General features: G+C 37.8%; 2 protein-coding genes and 1 long non-coding RNA gene across 4 annotated transcripts; 1 reads left to right on the forward strand and 2 right to left on the reverse strand.

The window, feature by feature from the left end:
• Positions 1-4,216: 4,216 nt before the first annotated feature.
• Positions 4,217-4,898, reverse strand: LOC130714916 (60S ribosomal protein L27a-3-like). The gene has a single exon (XM_057564897.1). The coding sequence runs from the start codon at positions 4,829-4,831 to the stop codon at positions 4,385-4,387; it is 447 nt and encodes a 148-aa protein (XP_057420880.1). The 5' UTR covers positions 4,832-4,898; the 3' UTR covers positions 4,217-4,384.
• A 3,055-nt stretch (positions 4,899-7,953) lies between these two features.
• Positions 7,954-12,102, reverse strand: LOC130714901 (uncharacterized). Its single transcript, XM_057564879.1, has 4 exons — positions 11,522-12,102; positions 9,930-10,082; positions 9,594-9,799; positions 7,954-8,324 (listed from the first exon to the last, which is right to left on the reverse strand). Exons 1-4 carry the CDS (start codon positions 11,954-11,956, stop codon positions 8,120-8,122), a joined length of 999 nt encoding a protein of 332 aa, XP_057420862.1. The 5' UTR covers positions 11,957-12,102; the 3' UTR covers positions 7,954-8,119.
• Positions 12,103-12,774: 672 nt separating this feature from the next.
• LOC130714902 (uncharacterized) lies at positions 12,775-18,872 on the forward strand. 2 transcript variants are annotated; one of them, XR_009011475.1, is made up of 7 exons: positions 12,775-13,624; positions 13,764-13,963; positions 14,108-14,207; positions 15,914-15,978; positions 16,907-17,020; positions 17,122-17,188; positions 18,523-18,872. It is a non-coding gene; the product is annotated as an uncharacterized LOC130714902 (long non-coding RNA). The 2 variants fall into 2 exon arrangements; XR_009011476.1 differs by lacking the exon at positions 17,122-17,188 and having other exon boundaries at positions 12,777-13,624.
• The last annotated feature ends 6,136 nt before the right edge of the window (positions 18,873-25,008 follow it).

Consider the following 25,008-nt stretch of genomic DNA (forward strand, 5'->3'; position numbering starts at 1 on the left):
TCACTGCGTTTGTGATGGCTTTGTTGCTCGCACTGGTTCTGATAATCTTCAGGGAGCAATATCCTTCCTTGTTTTCAAATGATTCAGAAGTTCAAGAGGCAGTGAAGGAACTCACACCCATGTTGGCCATTTGCATTATCATCAACAATGTGCAGCCTGTTCTTTCAGGGGTTGCTGTTGGAGCAGGGTGGCAAAGTGTTGTTGCTTATGTCAATGTTGCTTGTTACTACCTCTTTGGCATTCCTCTCGGCCTTGTTTTCGGGTTCATCCTTGACTTCGGTGTAACGGTGAGGTCTTTTTTCATCTTCCTTCCGTTATTTATATTTGTAGTTATTAATTTTATCCACACTTAAGGATGTGTTCGGACTTGTACAAGGAGAAAAAACATCATACTACAAGAATAACGCTAATTCGTGTGGGTCAAAAGTTGATACTAATGAGATAAAAGTCAACTCTATACTATTAAGTGTCGGCTTAGTGTTAGTGTTGTGACTAATATTAACTTGTTTGACTCAAAATATTAGCGTCGGCCAACGCTGATCACTAGTATAAAAAGTCAATGCTAAATATTCAAAATTAGTTAGTGTCGGCCTTATGAATTTTAGCGTTGGTCAGACCGACATTAATGGTGATAGCAAAAAGAAAGCTAGGCTAGACACTACCTCAGTTATTTGTCTTTCTCAATTTTCATTCACAACATTGACTAGCTAGCTAGTGAATCTCCAAGTTTGTAAGGGTCGTGGAATTTGTCCTTTAACATGATAAAATAACAATAGGGTACTCAATATTTTTTAAGGTAGCATTCATTGAAAGTTCCGGTAAAAAAAACTGATTAAATAATTTATTGCTAGCTATTTTGTTAATTAAGTTTATGTACTTATTTAACCATCCTTGTCATTATTGAAGACGAATTTTGAATTAAATGCAAGATCGACAAAAGCCAAACAAGAACAAGTTAAAAACACTCAAAAAGTCATGCATACATTAAAAATTAGAAAGTCGTAACCTGAAAAAATAAGTAGCTTTAAATCATGCTATCGAGCTCTAACCTTTTTGAGGTATTTGCTAGAGTCATGAAAAACATATAATTAAATCAAGGAACCTAAAAAGTGTTTATTCTTGGGAGCTATACAGCTATCCATGATAAACAGCCAATGGAAACTGATGGAAATAAATTTTTTATGATGAATGATTTTCAGGGGATATGGTCTGGAATGTTGTTAGGGACTATCCTACAAACTACTGTTCTATTCTTCATGGTCTATAGAACTGATTGGAATACAGAGGTAAACGTTTTTTGTCGTGCGTAGGTATTTTTTGTAAAGAAAAGCAACTAAGTTATGTTCTTAAGGATGTACATAACAAACCTAGTAAATATGTGCCTTATAGGCTAATTTTGTGTGCAAATGGCAGGCATCCCTTGCGGAAGATAGGATAAAGATGTGGGGTGGGCATGAAGAGTCAAAAGTGAACAAAATTGGGAAGAAGGATTGCTATACATGAAATGTCTTCAAATTCTAGAAGCTAAAGTACCTATTTATTTTTTGTTGATGAAGAGACTACAGTCTTTAAATTCCGAAATATTCAATGTTTCCTCAATTTATTCACTACTGTTTATCTTTCTAAATGGTTACATAAATATTAATTGAAAACAAAAGTGTCAGTCTCAATCCTAAAAAACAGAAATAAACTCTCACAGACAAAACATTAACTCTCACATACGAATATTAATTGCCACCCTCCCCTAAGGGGGTTAACCCCCTTTAAGGGGCTATCTACCTTTTTTGAAAAGATTTTTCTTCTTTTGATTGAGAAATAAGCCCCTTTCTATTAGGGAAAGGGGTGAATCTTTGGCTTTTTTTTTATCATTATTGTGGAGGGACCTAGGGAAGGTTTGTGGAGGTGAATGCAGGTGATTTGATAGAAGTATTAGTAAAAGAGTGGGTGGTGGTGGTACAACTATGTTCTGGCGAGATAAGGGGGTGGGCGAACGAAGGACTCTAGGGATTGAAGTATAAGGGTAATTTGATATCTCTTCCCATCATATTATTGGTGAGTTGGGGGAGTGGGTAAATAGAAGGTGGGGGTGGAGATTTAGGTGAAGCAGGGAAAATTGTGTGCGAAAACCAAATATTTGATTACTTGTACAAGATATTAGTTCTATCTTATTGGATAAAGGGGCAGTTGTTAAGTGTATTTGGTTGGCTTCGAAAAATGGTGATTTTTCAGTTAAATCTGCATATATGGTCTAGCAGATCAAGCAAAATTTCCAGGTGCACAACATGCTTCACCAACTCTATGGAAGATCACAACAACCTTTAAATATCATAGTTTTTGATTCAAAAATAATCTTAAATCGAATTCAAACTAGACAAAACCATAGAAATATGAATCTGGTTCATAAAGGGGAAGGAAGGACTCTGTGATTGAAGGAAGAGTTTATTTGATATCTCTACCCATCAATTGTATTGGTGAGTTGGGGGAGTGGAGATTTAGGTGAAGCAGGGAAATTTTTGTGTAAGAAAAATAACTATTTGATTACTTACTGCAAGAAATTAGTTTTATCCAATTGAATCAAGGGGCGGATGATAAGTGGATTTGGGTGGCCTTGGAAGATGGTGATTTTTTAGTTAATTCTGCCTGTATGGTCCAGCAAATCAAGAATTTCTTGGTGGACAACATTCTATACAAAACTCTGAAAGATTTTGATGAATTTGGGTGAGAGGAGATTGGGAGGAGATTGAGGAAGCCAAATTAAAAGGCTCATTATAAACTAGGCTTTTAAATTTGGCTTTCAAGACCAAACTTTTACAAAAAACAGGACAGGACAAAATGGCATTCATCAAGCTAACAAGCAAAGCCTAGCTCAACTTATTTTCATGTGCTGAGGATGGATGCGCATCTTGAGAGAAAACATAAGCATACTAGACCCGACTAGGAGAAGCTCCACAAATCATACATACAAAGTACCACCTCCACATTGTCCGGTCATAAAAAACAAGATAGTAGTATTTTCATTTTCATTGGTTTAAAAACCAGCTCTAGTGTTCATGTAAATAAAAGAAGTCCTACCCAGGCAAGTAGCTCTAGAAAACACCAGCATTAACTGATACGAACTATGGGCATAATTAACGATTAGAAAAAGGAACTATACCAACCATGACAACCCTGCCTGTAGCCTGTGCAGCACACAATCATGCAGTAATTATCTTAAAGCTGTCATGTAGCAAATAAATATAATAACCATATTTGCTTCCAATCGCAGATTCAGACGCCCAACATTTTAAGAAGCAGTAGGTAGTGATAGCAGTTTAGTTCCAGAAACGCGACACCATCAAATGTACAAAATTTAACAAACAGTGACATAGTTATAGCAGTTTAGTTCAAGAAACTCGACACCATCAAAGATATTCCATGAGGTTGCAGCCATAATACAACACAAAATCATGGCAAAAGACAAATAGAATTGGAATGAAAATCATTGATAAACACCTAATTACGTGAACCTCTACTCTCAGTCTCCAACCCAACCCTCACCCCCGCCCCCAAAAAAAAAACTCCAAGTACCATGTCAACAAATTTAGTGAAGACTTGATAGGGGTGAAAGTGCATGGTTGAGAATAGAAATGACAATCTTACATTACAAGAGCACAAACAAAACATAATCTTTTAGGGCTTAGAAAGATGATATCTTTTTTTTTGAAATTTCAAAATTTATTGTTGGCAAGCATTAACCATCACAACAATCCCAAAAGTAAAAGAGAAGCATTGTAATTTATTAATTAAATACTTGGAAACTTGTCAAATTTATCAATGAAAGGATGTTGACTCACAATATCCAACCAGTCCGATTCCTCATTCGAGTTAGGTGTTGGCTTGGTTGGGGCAAGAAGAGGCAGGGTAACAAATAACACTATACTTAACATTCATTCCCCTAGCAACACACGACTAGTTTCCACCTTCTCCATTTCAGGCATTCAGACCCCTACTTCAAAATCAATATCAAAATCAAACAAGCAAAATTGTTCTTTAAGTACATCTTAACACATGAAAATGATCCATACTCTGAATAAACCCCAAGAACAAGTTGTGACCCATAGGTGAAAATATCAAATTTGGACATTATCAAAGCCTACACAACCAATCACATTTCACAAAACAAGCAGCCTAATTCAAATCCATCAAAACTCCAAAATTCATCAAAGAACCCAAACAATGCAGCAACAAAATTTGTTCATAGATTAATGCTAATTAAAACCAACCATTCATGTCACTACTTCAAAATATCAAAAACCATAAATAAACACCAGGTTTATAGAAATGGGAATTCAAACAGCTCAAAATCCTTAATCAAAAATGAACAAAAACAGATTCAACACAAACCCTAAGCAGTAAGAAGAACAGCGCCACCAGCCTCTTTGATCTTCTTCTCAGCGATCTTGGAAATCAGCTTAGCCTTCACAACAAGTGGCTGATTCTCAGGGAGGACACCTTTGCCGAGAACCTTGAAGAAACCATACTGCGTGACATCGACGACAGGTGCGGTGCCCTTGGATTTCGCGGCCTTGTCCTTCGCCTCTTGCGGCAGGAGAGACCAGAGCTTCTCGACGTTGACGATCGGGCAATGGAACTGGTTCCGGAGCTTGTGGAAGTAGCGCATACCGACCTTGCCGAAGTAACCAGGATGGTACTTGTCGAAGAGGATGCGGTGGTGGTGCATGCCACCGGCGTTTCCCCTTCCTCCGGGATGCTTGCGGTGCTTTCCGATACGGCCGTGGCCGGCGCTCACGTGGCCACGCTTCTTACGGTTCTTCTTGAAGCGGGTTGTCATCTCTCTCTCTCTCTCTCTCTCTCTCTGATAGGGAGTCTCTCTCTGCAGGGTTCGGCGGAGTAGGGTTTCTGTGGAAGGGAAATAGGGAAGGAGAAAGGTTAACTGGGTATTGGGCTTCAGAGTTGGGCTGTGTAGCCAAACCCAGTTCAGTTCATTCACAGTTTTTTTTTTTTCATTTTGCTCCCTTGGAAATGGTCATATCTAATCAAATTTAACATTCGACTGTTTGACCAAAAAAAAAAGAAAAACACATTCAGCAATGATATAGTAATGATACAGTGTAAAGTGTAATCTTGAACATTTTTTTATAGACAAATGTTAGTGGTTAGAAATGTTAGTAAATTAGTCTCTCCTCCGGGTTCGAACCCGAGGCCCTTCACCCTTCATCTCACCCAACCCTTATGTCTCTAGCTTCTACCGCTTGAGCTATCCTTCGGGGACACACCCTGCTTTTGTGGTGATTTCTAACTGTCACTACACTTTGTGGCAGTTCATAAAAGTGGGTGTCTGGCAGTGGTTTGCACTGTTTGGGTGTCCACGGATCTTTTTTGTTTTTGAAACACATTTATTTAAAGGGTCTTCAATTTACACCCTCATCGCTCAAATTTGCAACCTCCACATTAAAGTAGTAATTTACTATACTACCCTCAGATAAGTTACATTCTGAGTTCGGATAACCTGAAATGTAAAAATTTAGATGTATTCCAAGATTTAAAACCCGGAATGTTGTGTTTGTGAAATGAATTTTTTAACATTATGAGATTTAGAATCTAGAATTACAAAAATATGCCAAATTTAAGACTCGAAATTTTAAATTTGTGAAATGAGGTTTTTAACATTCCAAGATTTAGAACGTAGAATGTAAAAATAGATATGTATTTCAAGATTTAAAATATTGAATGTCAAATTTATGAAATGAGTTTTTAACATTCCAAGATTTAAAACCCGAACAGGAAAGTAGTAATTTACTATACTACCCTCAGATAAGTTACATTATGAGTTCTGATAACCCGAAATGTAAAAATTTAGATGTATTCCAGGATTTAAAACCCGAAATGTTGTGTTTGTGAAATGAATTTTTTAACATTGTGAGATTTAGAATCTAGAATTACAAAAATATACATGTTTACCCAAATTTAAGACTCGGAATTTTAAATTTGTGAAATGAGGTTTTTAACATTTCAAGATTTAGAACGTAGAATGTAAAACTAGATATGTATTTCAAGATTTAAAATATGGAATGTCAAATTTATGAAATGAGTTTTTAACATTCCAAGATTTAAAACCCGAACAGGAAAACATAATTGCAACGCTTTCAAAATGCAAAACTCACTTAGCTAAAGTGGTAAAAGCTAGGAGACATAAGGATTGGTTAGGGTGAAGGGTGAAGGGTGAAGGGTCCAAATCCTGAGTAGGGACTAGTTTAAAAACAACTAACATTTGCCTATAAAAAAAACATTCATCGCAAAAAAAAAGCTTTCAAATTAATGTTTTCTTATATCTAAAATAAATTTATTCTTTAATCCATAAATTTTATTTTGGTAAACGTAACAAAAGTTAATATCCTCCGTGCATCGCATGAGTACAAAGATCATATGCGTATTTCAAGATTTAAAACTCGAAATGTTAAGTTAGGACTATAAATGAAAATAAACTTTTAGATCTAGTAGCATATGGAGATGACGATTCCAAAGATATTAGTCAAAGGACATCACAATTTCATTTGGGTGTTTGAGTTGCGTAATTCCGACCGACATATGATTTAGTCATTTTCATTTGATTGCAATCAAGAATTTCACTTTGGACAATGTAAATTTTGAAATCAATATGAACATATTAAAAGAGCAAGGGTTATGAAAACCAATTGTTGATGTGTCATCACCCAGTTGATTCTACTCTCTGGTGCATTCTCACAATTAGTGGAATTCTAGGGGTTGTTCTCTCCTTTCTCCTGCTTCTCCCCTAATTATGTGTCATCCTCTCTTTCTCCAGAACCTTTTCACATGGCGCTCCTCCACTCGCCAACATGGCTTCTTCCAGGTTCCCCTTCCAATTTGTTGCTTATCTTGAATTTCAAATTTTGAGTTCCTTAGTCTTTAAACTCTAACTGTTGCATTTTAAATTTCAAATTCCTCAATCTTTAAACCCTAACTATTGCATTTTAAATCGTTACTCGATTACCAAACTCCATCTCTCGATATTTTCTTTAAACGCCACCCTACTGCCCAATCGTTGTTCTCCCAAATGCTTTTCCCAACCTCCCCTTCCCGTGTTCAATGTATTGTCCAATTATCTGAATGCATTTCCACTAACCTCTGTAACCATTGTATTGTATTGTTCGAAGCCCTAAAGCCCCATTGAGTTGCTTGAACCCAATGTTGAATTTGGCACCCCCTGTAACTATTGTATTGTTCAAAGCCCTAAAGCCCCATTGAGTAGGTTGAACCCAATGTTGAATTTGGCACCCCTTTCTCCCTCTATTTAAGGTCTCTGGTTTTGTTTTCTCAAATAATAATTTGTTTAAAACTAAAAAAATCATACTGAAAAATTTTAGAAAAAATGATTTTTTTTTATAAATAAACTGAAACAAACGCACTTTTTAGTAACTTTTGAGATAATCAATTATTTCTAATGTTTCATAAGTAAAAAATAATTGGCTTATTTGTCATTGCTTAAAAAAGTGATTTTACTTATGAAAAAAAATTGATTTTATTTTAAGTGATTTTTTAGAAAGCAAGAAATTTATTTATGTTGCTCTAACTATAATTAGTGCTTTTAAGTTTATGGAGTGATTATAAGTTATCTGGATACTAAACATTTCAAATAATATGGACATTTTTTACCTGGTAAAAGTTTTAGTTTTCGTTTCATTTCCTTTTCACCATTTTCCACTTTCATTTCCTTTCGTTTCACCATTTCCCACTAAACAAAGTGTTAAGTTCCTGAAACCTTATGTCATGTTCCATTCCATCTTAAAATTGTAACAAACACAGATTGAAACCAGTATATCCTGTTCCGTTTGCTTCCCACCTGTTTACTACCAAACGCTATCGCCTTTTCTTAATTGAACTACTCCATGTATTCTTGTAATTTCAAAAGAAAAACACAACACTGGGGAAAAATAGGTAAATAACATCTTTATCTATGTGATGCGTAGAGTTATATTACAATTACAATTTACAAATCTATTCCAAACATACAACTTTACAACATGGACTTCACATTATATGAACAAAAATGACAATTGTGATAACAACAAATGAAAATCATCACAAATTGGAGAACTCATCATCTTTGAATAAAGACAGCAGCTCCAAGTAATCCCAACCAAATTGTCAAACCAATCCACAAAGCTCGATTTTTCTCTAACCCAGAGGGAGGTTTCCATACAAGAAAGTCAGCAAGGTAATCTTTAGACCATGGAAGCTGATTGGTGACTGGTCCACTTTTTCGATCCTTGTCCTTGTATTTATCGCTCCATGTTCCCGCATAACTACAATTATGTCATAAGACATTCTTCAATCAATATATCTAATATATAATTTGCTCAAATTCACAGAAGTAGCATGAAGGAGATAAATCTCATTTTTAAATTTGCAATGTATATGCATTTATAGTGTTCCTAAATGGGTGTCTCTTTAATTGGGAAACTGAAGCATTAAGGAGATATATTTCTGATTTTCAAGAAACAAGGAAATTAACTGAAACAGAAATATGAATAGAATAGGACAAAGAGACAATAACTGTATGATACAAGTAGAGCATATTGGAGCAAATCCAATCCTCCTTATACCCCTAAACCCTATAAGCCCAAAAAAAGACAAAGAAAAAAGATAGAGATAAGACAATGAAATTTGCCTTTTTTTTCCTTCCACAGTTTCACAGCAAATGATTCGGCTACTACTAATTATATGTCATCAGTTTTTCTTCAGCATCTATATATAGAGGACATATATTAATGTTTCTTATTGAGTTAATTATAAACAATAGCATCATTGACAATGTTTGTTAAATATCAGGGAGTACATATTTAGGCCTCCCTCTAAAATATGCATAGAAATACTAGGAAATAAACTGTGGTAGCCATGAAACTAGGGAATAATTTAGTCCAGGTGTAAGATGTTAATAGGCAGAGAATGAAGAAGTAGAATATAGAAATATACTATTCTTGAAATGTGAAATGGAAACCCTGGTAAAACCAAACTTTGCCCCCACAATTTGCTGCAGCAAAGGTGATTATTTCGTATCCTATCAATCTGCAATTCTATTTACAAAAAAAAATTAAATAATATTGATTGTTGGTTATCATTCAGTTTAACCGTCAGTTCAACACCTCTGCACAGAGCAGTGGATTCTGAAGAGCCAACAATTACACCACTGCACCATGAAAGCAATGGAATGACATAACTTAAAAGTAAATCACTTATTTAGCAATAAAACACACCACATACAAATCCTCCTAGCTTCGATCCTATTTCATTTCAGGCTACATTTTCCATCTTATAAGAGGAATTCAAGATTTAGTTAGGGAGGAACAAACATGTGCCTCCTAACCAGCAAGTAAAGCATTATCAATCATCCAAAAACTCTTGAAACTGACCAGAAAGAAAGCATATTTGTTCAGTAAAACATAAGTTGTAACATTTTAAGAATCCAATTAGATGGGAATAATGCTACACTATGTCAATAACTATACAGCAAATGGAAACAGACACAAAAAATAGCATTCTAATTCACATGAACGAGTCAACAATCAAATCACCTGTCATAACTAGAACCAATCAAGGGAATAGTCACCATTTCCTCCTGCGATATCTTGAGCTTTGGTGCTTGCAAAATGTATCGAAGCTCTGCAGCTTGGCGTTGAATGCTAATACACGGGTGAGTCTTTTCTAATTGCTGGTACAGAGCAATGCAATCTTTATGGCGGTTATTAGCCTCATAAGCCATAGCCAGCCATATGCAAATCTGAAATTTATAATTAAAAAGTAAAAACAAAACTCCTTGTACTTCCTCTTTATACCATAAGAGACAAAAATAAATAAAAAACCAAGGAAGGAATATGCAGATATTGTTATTTAGGCTAGAATGAACTAACCTCACCACCAAATAATGTAGGTCTGGGAATGATAGTGAGTGCCCCTTCAAGAAACTCGATGGCACGTCCATACATGCCTCTTCCATAAGCTTTTTGGCCCAAATCAAACATCAACTGAGCCGTGGCCCTTCGCTCCGCCTGCTCCTTAGCCACCTGATTCATCAAACCAAAAAAACATCAAGTAAAGAAGTGCCAATTCAATCATCACCCTCAACCAAGAAGTGAAAAAGGTAAACTTAAATTTTGGAGAATGAGACTTGCTTATGTTCACAAACCATCACGACTACAAGATAGGGTTATTTGTGAAAAACAAATAATCTAGCGTTAAAGCTTCAAGAGTAAAAACCCACTTATTTATCAATCACTGCATCATTAGAATTGTGTTATTCCTACTCATTTTTTCTATAATTAACTTTTCAAGTGCCTCACCTTTTATCACTCACCTTACACATTTCTTCTCTCCCTTCTGCATAAAAAGTTGCACAAATGTTATTTAGAAATAGGATTACTCTTCTAAATATACTCTTAAAAAAATTAATAGGACTTCGGATGAGGATACTCTCATGTGAAAATTCTAAATCCTCGTGTTGAAAATGTGTGTCAATCTCTCTCCACATGATTGCATTAAGAGTAATTATTTATCTCCTACAAAATCCTCCCATAAATCCTCCTACATACTAACTGAAGCAAGTATTTTTTTAAAAAGCACCAAATTCCAATGATGAATGAATAAAGAATAATCACTGGATGCATTTCTCGTCTGTTCTGTTAACAATACAAAATCCCCCCATCAAAATGGGGAAGGCCTTGACAAAGCATGATGAGTTGTTTCTGTACACGCCCTAAACCTAAGCTCTTTACAGTTGGAAAAACATAAAAAAAAAAAAAAAACACTGCCGAGTTTCTAAATCATCTGTCATGGTTCCTGTTCTTATATGCATACCAGACAGCAAAGCCAGATATACCGATGGCACCAGTGACTGGACAACCAAAACGTAGTCTTCCTAATGTCATGTACCACATATGCATGCCACTACTGCAGGTGATATGTAACTCTATCAGGGTTGGTGAACATGCACACTCTCACGAACACTCAACACAACATTCCACGTCTCGGGGAAGATGGAGACAAGAAGAAGTTCCAGGATTGCATAAGCAAGTTGTTTCACACATATAGTAGACTGACTAAAGTAAAAGCATTAAATGAAAAGTAAATGAATTTTGTATCTTAGAAGTGTAGAAAAATATTAAATTCTTGCTCCATTTAGTATGTAGGAGGATGAAGTAGGAGATATAGCTTCATCCTCCACCAATCATAGACTACCCCTTAATGTAAATCCCCTCGATTTAGAAGATCCTTTAACAGGAATCATCTCAACATCTATCACGTATGCAATAAATATGAGCAATTCTTACATAATTAGAGTGACTACGGTCATAGTCATAACTCATAACAATCAAAAGATTAGCATATAGTAGTATTAAATTAAGATAAAAAACAAAATCTATTCAAGTTAACATATTATATTCAACAAACTTAGAACTGTTAATTAATTAATAAGGAGAGCATGAAAAAGCACACACACACGCACCTTCTCAAGCTCTTTCTTCACTCTCATCCTCTTCTCTTCTTCAGTCTCCTCCTTACCTTCTTCACCATCATCATCAACCTGATTCTGCAACTCCTCCGCCATCTTCTCCAGCTCTCTCCTCTCCTCAAACTCACCAACTCGCCGCCGCATTTCCTTCTTCCACTCATCCCCATCCCAAAACCCTCCATCCTCGTCACTCGCGTTGAAGTCGACGCCGTTCTTCTCCGAATTCGACTTCTTCCCACGCGCCACCACCACGCGGCTCCGCGACAACTCTCCGTCGGAAGGGTAACTGCAGCTGCAGGCGGAGTCCCTCTTTAACGGCAAGCTCAGAAGCGCGTCCGCGCCGGCGAGGCGAGGTTTTCTCTCCGAGATCAAGCTTCGCGGTGAAGCTATGTCGAGTAACAGTGCTAGGTTTCCCAGATTCACAGCCATCGTCGTGAAGAAGGAGAAGAGAGAGAGAACGGAAAGGCAGTGTTGATGGAAGATATTTATTGGCGTGCGTGTTACGGATGAAGATGGCCATGGAATCGTGTCGTTTCTAGGGACATGATGGGAACGTGGCACTGTGTAGGCCAGTGCCGTGTGGCACCCTCTCTGCCAGAAACGCTGTCGTTTCATAAACACAATTCGGTATTTCGGTGCTGTTAGTATATGCAAGTGGTTTAGAGCATCTCTAATGCAAGGTTCTTAGAGCATCTGCAACAAAGAAATTTTGTGTGTTTCTTTGTGACATGTCATCTGAAATAAAGTTTCTTAATTATTGCAGAAAATAAAGTTTCTCCATGTGGCAAGCAATTTTGCTCCACAGAAACTTTGTTCAAAGTTTCTCTTCCAAATTTAATAATTAAAAAATAAATAAAAAACAAGAATTAATTAAAATGAAATATAAATAATAAAAATATAAAAAGGTGAGGTATATTATGGGGTCCATTTAAGAAACTTTTTAGAGTTGCTGGGTTTGAGTAAAAAGTGAGTAGAGTTGATTAAAGTGGTTTAAATGACGTGGCATTGTCAAAATTTAAATTAGAAACTCTTTTCTTGGATAATGATGGTCTTAGTTCTTATTTTTGAGTTAAGAACTAAGATGTGGAGTTCTTAGTTCTTAAAAATAAGAACTCAATTCTTATATGAGTTTGTCTACCGTGCACAAGTTTTTGGTTGTGTAACCTTACACAACCATATGAAATAACCATTTTACCCCTCTTCCAAGACTTAATTCCTTTATGTATCCTTCAAGCTTAATTAACCCAAATCATCCAAGAAAATCTGTCTTGCTTCTGCCACCGCTTCACAGGGTTCCTCTCCACACCGGCAACGTCCTTGAACTCATCGGTCGCTCCTCATCCGCCAAAACACACATCCTCATTCACGTCAGTAATCAGTTCTCCCCTCTTCTCTTCTCCTTCATCGCAATCCCCCAATTTCACTCCATTCTTCAAATTTCTGGTTGCAATCAGTTGCATTCATCGTCGCCAGATCTTCCGTTAACCTCTACCACATTGCCGTCGTGCGCCGCCGCGGAGATCATCTTCTTCAACAGGTCTTGGGTTTTTTTTGCTGTCAAAACAAATCTGAGAAAAAAGTGGTCATTTGAAAAAGGGAGGGGAGAGGAATCTTCTATCCTACAATTGAAGGTTTTAAATTCACTGTTCATGCACCAACTTTTTTTTTGGACGGGATAACTATTGGGCTGGGCCTATTGAATCATGTGGTGGCCCCCTTCACTGCGCAACTTCACCCTCTGTTCTTCCTCTTGGCGTAGGATTCTGTCAGCTTCACCCCTACACAGCCGTCAGAGAAGCTTTTTCCTCTCAACCACGAATTTATTCAGCCCTAGCCCCAACCTTTCATCCCATCCCTATTCCCTATTCCGTGCGTCCCATCTGCTATATTCACAGGCACAGCTGTGTCGTCCTTGCTGTATCTTCCATTGCAGGATTCTCGCTTGAAGATGGCTGGCTGGCTGCTATAACCTACGAAATTTATGTAGCACGTGTTCTCCTATTTCGACTTTCCATGCTTTCTTGCTTATAGCTGCGCCTTTAATGCTTCGCAGGTACCTGCAAGCTCTCAAAACAAGCTGGTGATGTTGCTTTACAGGTTGTATGCCTACGCCCTACCTCCCCCCTCAATCTCTTCTTTACAGCTTTGTATAAATTTAACCCTTTGTTGTGCTGTGCGTTTACTCATCTGTTCTTTGTTCATCCAGTTTCCCTAATTCCAGTTACTTTTGTTTCAGCTGCTTTGGTAAGCTACTCTTCACGATGGCAGGTTTGTGTTTGCGTTCCAGATTCAATCCTTATCAATGAATATATAACTTCACTCAATCTATGAAGACCCGCAGAGAAACCTCAAGATTGATATTATGAGGCTGAAAAGAGATCATATAAGGGTTTCATGTTTGAACATATTCAGATCTTGATTTTTCATCAATGAAAGGTAATCTCCTTTAATAACACAGCCACATATAGCAACACTGACTGATATGAACTCAATTATGTATTTCATTATTTAAATTGCCAATAGTTTTTTAATCTGGTTGTCTAAGTATTATATATTCTCTGGTTCTGGTATTTTCTGCAGAGGATGCTCAGCTGACTTTTGTTTAATGTCTTGGAGCTGGAGCATGCACTAAAATAATTGCCTACTCAATGGATTTGGTTAATTGGTTCGAGTTGTGTAGGTAAATTTTTCCTTCAATTGTTGTTTTGGATTATAGTGGTTCCTGAAAATGTATGAAGATGATATCTGTAGATTTTTTTGATTGTATACATGTGCACTTTTGGTTTTATTCCTAAAGTGAAGACGGTGAACTATTCTGGTTAGTATATGTTTTCTTTAATTTTTTTTTTTTTGGAGAATGTTGTTATTATTAGAAGTAAAATGAAATACAACCATAGCTCCATATAAGACATAAAAAAATCAGGAAGGTTTCCAAATCCTTGCAGATTCAAATCCTTGCAGATTCAATCCGTGCCAGCACTAGGTTGTTAAAAATGGGAAGTGTAAACAAACAAAAAACTAAGAACCAATAGAGATAATGTCTACCAAGATATCTTCTATCATAACTGAAAATGGACTTGTCCTACAATTATTTCAGATTAACTTCACTGTAAAATTCACTGCCCTCAGTTTGCTGGAAGATATCCTTGCCATCCTGCCACGGCAAAACCTCAGCAGCATCCACTAATATACATGCAGGGATTGCCTCGGAAATGGACGCAATAAGGGATTTGCCTATTAACTTAAATAATTGATTTGGACATCAAAAAGAAGTGCACCTCCCATATTCAAGCGTAATCTTTAATTTATTTTTACTCGTGTCTTAAGCTTTTCCAATTTGTAGGTAAAGTTGTCAGTTTAATAATTGGTCAAGGGTTATTTTTAATTCTCATATTAATCAGCCTGGTATTTTCAAAATGAGTATGGGAATTGTTCAACAATCTCATTTGGGGTGCTTTGGTGAATCCCCTGGAATATGAAAAGAATAATTTAGTGTATTAGGTTTTTGCTTTTGTGCAAGTTTCTACTTTTTTTATTTTCTTATCTTATACGATAGTAAAGCAGCTGCATAACCGAATAGATTTGATATTCTTTCACTGGAGTTTGGGCATATTTATTATTACCGAGTAATGATATATACACACCTCATTTTTTAAACACTTCATTTCCACCTCTTTTTATTTCTATCTCTCTCATCTTATCATCTATCACATCTCATATTTTCTCTCTCTTACTTTTTCTTTTCTTCCTATCTCTCTCACCATTCCACCTCTCCACCTCAAAAGAGAGGTGTGGATGAAACATTATACATTATTACCCTCTCACTAGAAATTGTACATGATATATGTACTGTTGAACTTAATGATGCATTTTAGTTAAATCACTTGCTTCTATTTTTTTTTTTTTAGTTTGCAAAGACTTGGAAATTGGAAACATAGGCAGAATGTTGTTCTTTATAGCAGTACACTATAACCAACTTGAACTGTTTGTTTGGTTCTCTGAATTACATATCAAGGTTAAGACTATCTAAAGATAGTGAAATACGAACCCTTTTGAGGATGGCTGAATCTTAGAACACTAAAAAAGTTTCTCTTTTCAAGGAGATAGATATGTTAGAGAAGTGAAGGATTAGAAAAGACTTCAATGTTTGCCCTTTTACTCTTATTTCGTCTATTTTTATGATTTGCCTAAATGGTATTTTGTTACGATTGATTAATTAATTTGGGTTGTTTATTTTAATCAATAAATTTGTTTCAGTGTTTTTCATAAAACCCTTACCTGTTAAGCTTAAAATCTAGGGGGAACTCTTCAAGGTGAAATCAATATTCAGTTAATTCTTTTTTTTTTTTTACAGTTTGACATGTTTCCTATTCTGCTTCTTCACAGGTTATGGATCAAGCTTAGGGCCTACACCCTAGATCAGAAACCCACCTCCTCATTCTGCTTTACAGGTTGGCTGTACTTCAAATCTTGCTAGGTTCTTATCTGTTTGGTGCTTATAAATTGAATCATTGGTGTGAGTTAATTTTTTTAGCTTCAAATTATTTTCTTACCTTATTTCCTTTAGTTTATCAAATTTCTTTGGCAGACTCACTACAATTCATCACATCAATTCCCAGACAATAATCACATAGGTATTGATCAGCACTCAAATAGCCACCGTTTGAACTCTAAAGCCTCATTTAATTGCTTGCAAATCCCTCTCAGTAGCCTTCCCACTATAAACCTTTAACCAACCATTTCTATCCTCACTTTGACCAATAAAACCATCTGGAATCTTAAGCACTTGTACTGCTTGTATCAAATGAAGCTATACCACAAGTAGAGAAGATATTTAAGAAGTTGGATCAAAGTTATCAGTCATGATGAAGCAAAGTAGCAAGCTAATGGAATTGGAAACATGACATGGTTTTGAGAGGTTTTTGGCACATGTAACAAAATAATTTGGTGCCATGAAACTTTACAGTAATGCATTTAGCATATGAAGCATCATTAGTACTTAAACAATAATCACTGGCACAACATATCATTAAGTAAAAGTTGTTCCTTTTAGTAAACTATATTGTAGATTGAGTATCATCATTGCATAGTCATTCAGAAAGAAAAAAAAAAAACTTCATCAAGTAGGAACAACCATCAAAGGAATCTTCAAAGTGTGGTTGGCTTGATTCTGATTGTGCAGTTCATGTGACTACCATATATTGATTATTTTTCATAGCATTTATCACATGGTGTGATTTTCTTTTAGACCATGAACGAAAGAAATTTGTCAATCCACCCTACATCTTAAAATTTGTATATAGCTTCATTGATTTATTCACGGAGTGAGTTGAACTTGGATGATTTTATTGAATTTTCCATTTTTGTTTGCTTATACAGTGCAGGTTGAGTATTATCCACGACTGATTAGTTTTTGGGAACTCCTTGATAATTCTTTGGTCAAGCCATCCTACAGTTATTCAAGGTCTTGATGTGGGTAGTTAGTTAATACAGGTAGAGAGAGTACTTATGCCACCTGCAGTTTCTTGTGATCTTCCTCCATATCCAACTTCGCACTAAGTGCTTAGTACTGAGCTATACTTACATTCTGACAGGTCTATTATTTTTTGTTAATGGAACTTCAAGAATGGCTGCTATTAGTAAAGAACATGAGTAAAGCAGGTCAAGAAGTTGCATCCTGATATAACTCACGGATTCTCTTTTCATGGATTTTCTTTTTGAGGGCTATATTGAAAATAGTCCTGCAAATGAAGCCCAATTGCATTGGTTATACAAATATCTAGGCTCAGTGAGATTAACTAGATTTATGTCCAGAAGGTTTAAGGTTTAAAACATGCATTATGACTATACTAATGAGGCATCAAACCTATCAACCTTACCCTGGAATTGTGAACTGGTAATGAATGAGGCATGGTTAAAATAATGCCTTAGAAACTTTGGAAATTTGATACTTTCTGGAAAATGATCAACCTTTTCAAGTCTACACTTTGGGATCTTGTAGGATACATAGTGTGTAGAGATTGCTAGAAAGGTTTTAGTTGAGGTTTAGATGCATGGTGTTGAGTCCTTTTAAGAGATTTCTCTGTACTTTGCAAGGTTTTCAGAGTTCAGACCCGAAATCAAGTGAAAGTGGAAGGCTATTAGCTAATAGAATAGGCATATCACCTCTACTAACAGGAGGCCAAATTTGTATAAGCATGTCTTTGTTCCAAATCCATTGATCCATTCGAGATTAACCATGTTCTGGCTCTGGTTCAAAAATTAGTAAATATATGTGAGAGGGGGAAATACGCTGAATCATTTAAGTTATTTGTTTACTTTTACAACTCCATCTAATTCATTGAAAGATAAAGAAGAGAAGTGTAGAATATCAATTTCTTTCTCTTTGTTGTGTTCAAAAGGGAAAGAAAATGATAGTAGTGCTGTTATGATGATTTTTAATAGTTGTATCATGTTATTTCTCTTTTAGTTAATTCTTTATATTAAAAATTTTGCATAGGTTTTGAGGGAACAATTATTTGAACACTAAATGTACTTTGCCTGTAAGTGGGTTTTCTCACATTGAAGATGGTAACAAGATATTGAAGTAGTCTATTTCATGATAATTTATCTCCTATTGGTTTGTATTATAAATTTTTTGTATTTCAAATTTAGTAGAGTGGATACATACTATGATTTTTCTTTCTATGTACTGGGAATTTTATTGTGCTTAACACCACATGAGAGGTCTATGTTGTGAAGTTTTGTGGTTCGGATAGAGTTCAATACTTGTGTGATTGGACCTTGTGATCATAGAATCCCACTTGGAAATAACAGCTTCATCTTAGTATGGTATGTGACCAAGTTTGTGGAGCGTAGCAATATGAAAAATCTGGCTCACAAATTCACATCACTATAGTTTTTTCATCTATGCAGCATACTTTTATGATCAGCATATTTTCTTTCTTCTGTAATTTCTATAACCAACATTGATGATGGTTTCACTCTTGCTGCAGCTCATTGTCTTTTTGGGCAGCCTTGGAGTTCTATCTGCTGAAAATTAACTGACACCAAGTGAATGATTTTATTGGTTTGCTTATGAGAAAGATTTAATACTCTTTCTGTTGTAAGGCTCACTGACTTAATATTAGTGCTGAGTTCAACTGTGTGGCAATTTGCTACTGTTTAGTTTAGATCTATAAATATTATTGGAACGTGATGGATCAAGCAGAGAAGCAACACTTCATGCCCTGGTTTGTTACTTTTTTATGCAAGTTTAATCGGTCATATTGTCAAAAGTTCCTGTTACTTTTGTCTTCCACATGGCTTTCTATAGCCTATTAGTTTTTTTGTTTGAATTCGGTAACTTAGGAGCAGCATTCTTTATTCATTGGCACTTAATTTTTCTGAATGTAAAAAGACTTGGGTTACAATTTTTTTGGTGCTCTCCATGGGTTCGGAGAATTCTTTAGCTATGATATTTTTTCATTGAGTTCGTTCCTGACCCTTTTAAATCTGAATCTGATATTATATGTGTTCATCATTAATTTTTAACCATGATCTGATCATTGCAACCCTAAGTGGTGGCCATTTGAGCTGCTAACCTTGCATAGTCTTCTACCGAATCCAGAGGTTGAAACTTTAGTGGTTGTGGCGAAGGTTTGAGGAGTGTTTGGCCGCACAATTGACTGAGGCCCAGTCCTCCTGCTGGTTCTTTTTTTTTTTTACTTTCCTTAAACTAAGCTTGTGAGAAGCTGCCCAAGTTAACCCCAAACTGCATATTGAAGAAAGTCAAATTTACAATGCATATATACAAATTATTTACACAAATATTTTATTGTGTTTACTTAGTGTTCCCTTCTACTAAAAGAATACCCGTTGAATTATATCACTAGTGATTGTATATTAATCCTCAACAATTTCCTTTCTTTAAATCCTTCTGTAACACCCCGATTTCCAGGTGTCACTTTAGTAACCAAAAATAAACTTTATGCGGAAAACAGGTAAATTTTTTTTCCGTCTAATTCCTTTTAAAACAAGCAATAGGAAATAAAGACATAGCCCAACCACTAAACTAACCAATATACAGTATATACATCTGTACAGCCTCAGCTGCACTCCATGTCACGCGAAGCCGCAGTGACTCCAAAGTAGTACGCCCGCAGGCAAATATACAAACCAGAACTGTGAGTAAAAGTATCAAAATACAGTTATCCAAGAGAAAGTCGGCACTCAAAAATGGCCTGAAAGGAAGATCCCTATACTCCGACAGACTCTCTGTGATCCTCCTCAAAAGAACCACACAAAAAGCCACACATCGGAACCTACCCTGTCCCAAAAAGAAACTGACGATCAGAGCTCTACACAAAAAATGTCGTTAATCCTAACCTACCTTCCCAGCTCAGCTCACCAATCCTCCTCCTCCTCATCGCTGCTCGGCGAGTAGCTCTCCCCACTGCTCTCGGAGTCAGAGTCGGAATCCACCGTAATCATCTCGGTGTCCAAATCCATAACCTCCCTCCTCACTGTCCTGCGCACCGCCCTAGTCGAGCCGGTCTCCACATCCACCTCTCCTGTGAGAACATCCTCCTCCTCCACCCTCATCAAGGGGTCCACACGGTAGCCGTGCGGTGAAGAGAAAGATAAGAGACGTGAGGCAGATGGGACAACAGACTCCCTCCTCGGCTGTACGAGCCTAGAGGACGACGCCACGTCGATAGAAGCGATGGCAGTAGCCGGAGGTGGCACAACAGGTATAGCAGCAGCAGCAGCAGGCTCGATCTCCTCTGGGTCCTCCTCAACAGAAGGTGAAGTCGGAGGTGGTGCAGGTGGTGCATGTCCAGTGCCTGGTCCACAATGAACTGAGGGCGGCAAGTCAAAACTCAGCTCCATACGCCGTAGCACTCCGCTCGTCAGGCGTCCTCGCTCATCCGTCCGGTCCTCCATGACCCTTCCCCTATACGTCGCTCGGTGACCAGCTACATCGATCACCCAAGCGGTGGGGGCATCCCGATCCAGCAGCTCATATCTGATCCCCCCGAGGGAGAGACCGTCGAGAACCAGTCGGCCATCGACATCTGGCAGCAGGCCGACCGCCCAAAGACAAACATACAAACAAAGCCAAGGCGCTAGGGTCAACTCACAGCAATAAGTACATATACACACAACATGTGACAGGGTATATATATAAGTTGTTATTTAAGCATATAAGTAATCCTAGCATGTTATGGCTCTAACATTGCTTCAATAAACAAACAGCACACAGTCTCAGTCAGCATGAATGTATGCGTGAAATGCAATTATGAATCCGGATTTGTGACGCGTTCCCGTTCGCCACAAGTGAAGCATTCCCGTTCTTCACTATGGATGGACCATTCCCGTTATCCATCCTGGATGAACCATTCCCGTTATTCATCCTTGGTGAACCATTCCCGTTATTCACCATATGATGAACCATTCCCGTTATTCATCATTTATGCAAGGTGAACCATTCCCGTTATTCACCATGATATGCACAGGTGAACCATTCCCGTTATTCACCCGATTGAATGCAACGTGGTTAGCCAAACAACGAATCGTCCTTACCACGAAAGTGTTTAGCTCACAACCCAATCTCAACAAAACCATGAGTTAGTGTCGGTCAATACAACACAACTCGGAGTAAGTGTCGGTCAATACAACACAACTCCATCCACAGAATACACAAGGGTCTAGTGTCGGTCAATACAACACAGCCCAAACAACAAGAGCACTAGGTGTCGGTCAATACAACACGGCTCCACAACACTCCCCAAGAGTACTAGAGTACTCGGTGACTTTCAATCATCACCATAGCTCACCTTAGTGGCTTTCCCAATTCCAATAACTCTCCAAACCCACAACAAAAGTCGACTTTTCCCCGTCTTTCGTAAATATTTTCCCTTTTAGTTCTCCTATGATTATTCGTTTAGTAAAAACGTTTCGAATTGAATTAGTCAGGTTATGAGTTTATTTCTCAAAGTCTAAGTCTCCCAAAGTCTCTAGTTTTCGAAATTCTATTCATTCTAGGTTTTCCGAAAACCAACCACCCAAAAGAAGTTTCTCGGGGAAAGTCTAAGAATTCCAACAAATACCAGCAAGTGGCTAAGTCTCAAACCCCTCGTTTGAACTTGCCTAGGGTTGTTCATCCAACCCGAAATATCAAAGATCACCAGATCAATGAATCTCCACTCCGAAGTCGCGTCAAAACGCTCAATTCCACACCACATCACATCATAAGTTATGAAAACATTCATAACAATAAACCATCATCATAATTAATATCATAGCAAAGCATAAGTCGAACTTATCGACGCCTATCATGCAATCATAGCTAATATATATGTAAGTTGCCCTAACCTCGAGCTGTTCCAGCTTCGCAAACAAAGTTCTCCTCAAACAATTGCTCTGAGTATTCCAAAGTTCCTTCAACTGAACCTCGGAGGAAAACAAAGCAGAATCCAAACAAAATCGATTAGTTCGATCGCAAAACAATACATAAACGATAGACAAAGCATTAAAGCTTCAGAATACGACAAACGGGTACGAAAGGACAAGTTTTCGAAAACGAAAAACTCCCCCCCCTTAGGAAATAACCCACGGCCATAAGGAGAAAAGGGCTTCGGCTCTTTTTCTTCGATCAAATCAGTTTACAAGGTAGTTTTAGGGTAGAACTAAGGCAAAGAAACTGTCGGAACAATTTTCGGACAATCGGGTCGAAATACGACTATCCAGAGGCATTTTGGTCCAAAATAAAGGCTCAAAACTTCAAAGTTATCAGTTCTGAAAACAAATTTGACAGCAACGATCCTCATGACATCCGTGACAACAAATCCTAAAGGCACGAAGTCAGATTAAGTCTTTTTGACAATAAAGTTTCGAAATGTGAGACAAAAAGGATTTTGAATCAGTTTTTCAGATCCCTGTCAAATGGATCGCAATCAGAGTTTACTGACAGAGGTTTTAGGCTCTTGGGAACCTAGAGAACATAACCCAAGCAAGAAATCAAAGAAATCGGACCATTTTAGAAAAAGCTCAAAACTGTGAGCACAGAAACGACTTCAGAAACGCAACAGAAACAACAATCAGAGGTAGGAATCGTGTTAGTTACCTCGATACCTAGAAGTAGGGACGAACTGCACGAAGATTAATCAAGTTTCCGCGAAAATTCCTCTTCTCCCTTGCTCTCCAAACTCGCGGCCCTTTGAGGAAAGAAATGAGAGGATTTTGCTTTTTCGCGCTATTTATAGGCGGGTGAAATCGCGGGAAAATGAAAATTTCGCGATTCCGATTTTTGCAGCACGATCATCGAGAAATTCTAAGAGAGATTCTGGCGTCAGAATTCCAGAACTCAAAACAAATATCTAGGATTTGGGGAAAACGATATCCAAAACGCCAAAAGCGGTGTAAGTTAGTCTGTCCCGAAAAACTACTTTTTGCTGTGATGCTCAAACGACAAAACTTCCTACTGAAGAAAGATTGGAAACGTCGAAACAAGTCTGGCAACGCGGACGGAATCTTCGTTAGAAGTCCCGAATAGAAAAAGTCTTCATCCTTCGCTCAAAACTAGGGTTTCGAAGCAAAGAAATTAGAGTCGGCGGACATCCGAAAAGTGAAACCTATCGTGCGTACAGTCCAGAGTTCCGAAATGAAACGCTGGTCTATGGAAAAATAAAGAGAATCTTTAAATTTTCCGAGAGTTCGAAATCTCACTCAAAACGTTGCTTTAAGAGCGAAATAGCCTATTCTGGACACGCTCGCCCTAAGGCAAGGGTGCAGACGACTCGCACTAACTCCGAAAACGACTACGCAACATTCCTCAAGCAATTCCTGAACTTTCTTCTTCATTAATCTTCCTCAAATATCAAACTCCTGTCACGCTTACACTGATTCTACGCGTGAGTCGGAAACTAGCTTGTTCTGAAAATCCAGGTCTTACAATACTCCCCTCCAAAAAGAAAGTTTCGTCCTCGAAACTCAGAGTTCAGCAAAAAGTCCGGGGTACAGTTCCTTGATCTTGTCTTCCAATTCCCATGTAGCATCCCCCGTATCCTTGTTCCATATCACCTTTACCAACGGAATCTGCTTTCCCCTCAGCTGTTTCACCCTTCTATCCCCAATACTCACTGGCGGTGTCTCAAAAGTCAAATCATCCTTCAGTTCAACGTTGTCTGGCACGATCACATGAGTCGGGTCTGGAATGTACTTCCTCAACTGCGACACATGAAATACGTCATGAATGTTGGAAAGAAATGGTGGTAGTGCAATCTGATACGCAACTGGTCCAACACGTCGAGTGATTTGATAAGGCCCAATAAACTTTGGCGTGAGCTTCCTCGACTTAATAGCTCGTCCAACTCCCGTAGTCTGAGTAACTCGTAGAAACACATGGTCACCTTCCTCAAACTCTAGGGTTCTACGTCTCTGATCAGCATAACTCTTCTGTCTGCTCTGTGAAGCTCTCATCTGTTCTCTGATCTGCTTAACCTTCTCAGTCGTCTGTTGCAGCATTTCTGGCCCAATCAACAAACTCTCCCCATCTTGATACCAACACAAAGGTGTCCTACACTTTCGACCATACAAAGCTTCATACGGTGCCATCCCAATGCTCGCATGGAAACTATTGTTGTAGGTGAATTCAATCAATGGCAGAAGATCATCCCAGCTTCCTCTGTTATCTAACACGCAAGCACGTAGTAGATCCTCTAGCGACTGAATAGTTCTCTCTGTTTGCCCATCAGTTTGTGGATGATACGCCGAACTCAATCTCAGCTTGGTTCCTAACGCATCATGAAGAGCTCCCCAAAAGTGCGAAGTAAACTTCGGATCCCGATCAGACACAATGCTTGTCGGAACTCCGTGTAGTCTCACAATCTCCGCCACATAAATCTCGGCCAACTTCTCCACATTGTAGGTAGTTCTCACTGGTAGGAAATGCGCTGACTTGGTCAAACGATCTACAATCACCCAAATCGAATCGTGTCTCTTCTGTGTTCTTGGCAAAGCCACCACAAAATCCATGGATATACTATCCCATTTCCATTCTGGCACGTCTAAACTCTGTAGCATACCAACAGGTCTTTGATGCTCTACCTTTGCCTTCTGACAAGTCAAGCATGCAGCTACATACTCAGCCACTTGTTTCTTCATTCCTGGCCACCAGAAATTCAGCTTCAAATCTTGATACATCTTTATCATTCCCGGATGAATACTCCATTTGCTCTTGTGTCCTTCATCCATGATTAGCCTTCTCAATTCTGGATTGTTGGGTACACACACTCTGTCCTTACATCTTAAGATATCATCAGTTCCGATCTTGAATTCCGGGTCTTTCCCTTGAATCACTGAGTTCCTCTTCTCCATCAGAAACTCATCTTGCAGTTGTTGCTCTCTAATCTCTTCCATCAGTCCACTGGCAATTCTGATCATACCGAACTTCAACTTACCCTCAGACGGTGTCACGCCTAAACTCATATCTCGAAATT

The sequence above is a fragment of the Lotus japonicus genome, chromosome 4 (genome assembly GCF_012489685.1).
Source record: "Lotus japonicus ecotype B-129 chromosome 4, LjGifu_v1.2".
Taxonomy (NCBI): Eukaryota; Viridiplantae; Streptophyta; class Magnoliopsida; order Fabales; family Fabaceae; genus Lotus; species Lotus japonicus.

Excerpts from the sequence above, each read along its gene's own strand:
- LOC130714916 (XM_057564897.1), bottom strand. The coding sequence starts at position 4,831 with ATGACAACCCGCTTCAAGAAGAACCGTAAGAAGCGTGGCCACGTGAGC.
- LOC130714901 (XM_057564879.1), bottom strand. The coding sequence starts at position 11,956 with ATGGCTGTGAATCTGGGAAACCTAGCACTGTTACTCGACATAGCTTCA. Across the intron at positions 9,800-9,929 it reads CTACATTATTTGGTGGTGAG|ATTTGCATATGGCTGGCTAT; the intron begins GTTAGTTCATTC and ends TATAAATTTCAG. Across the intron at positions 8,325-9,593 it reads ATTGGTTCTAGTTATGACAG|TTATGCGGGAACATGGAGCG; the intron begins GTGATTTGATTG and ends ACATAATTGTAG.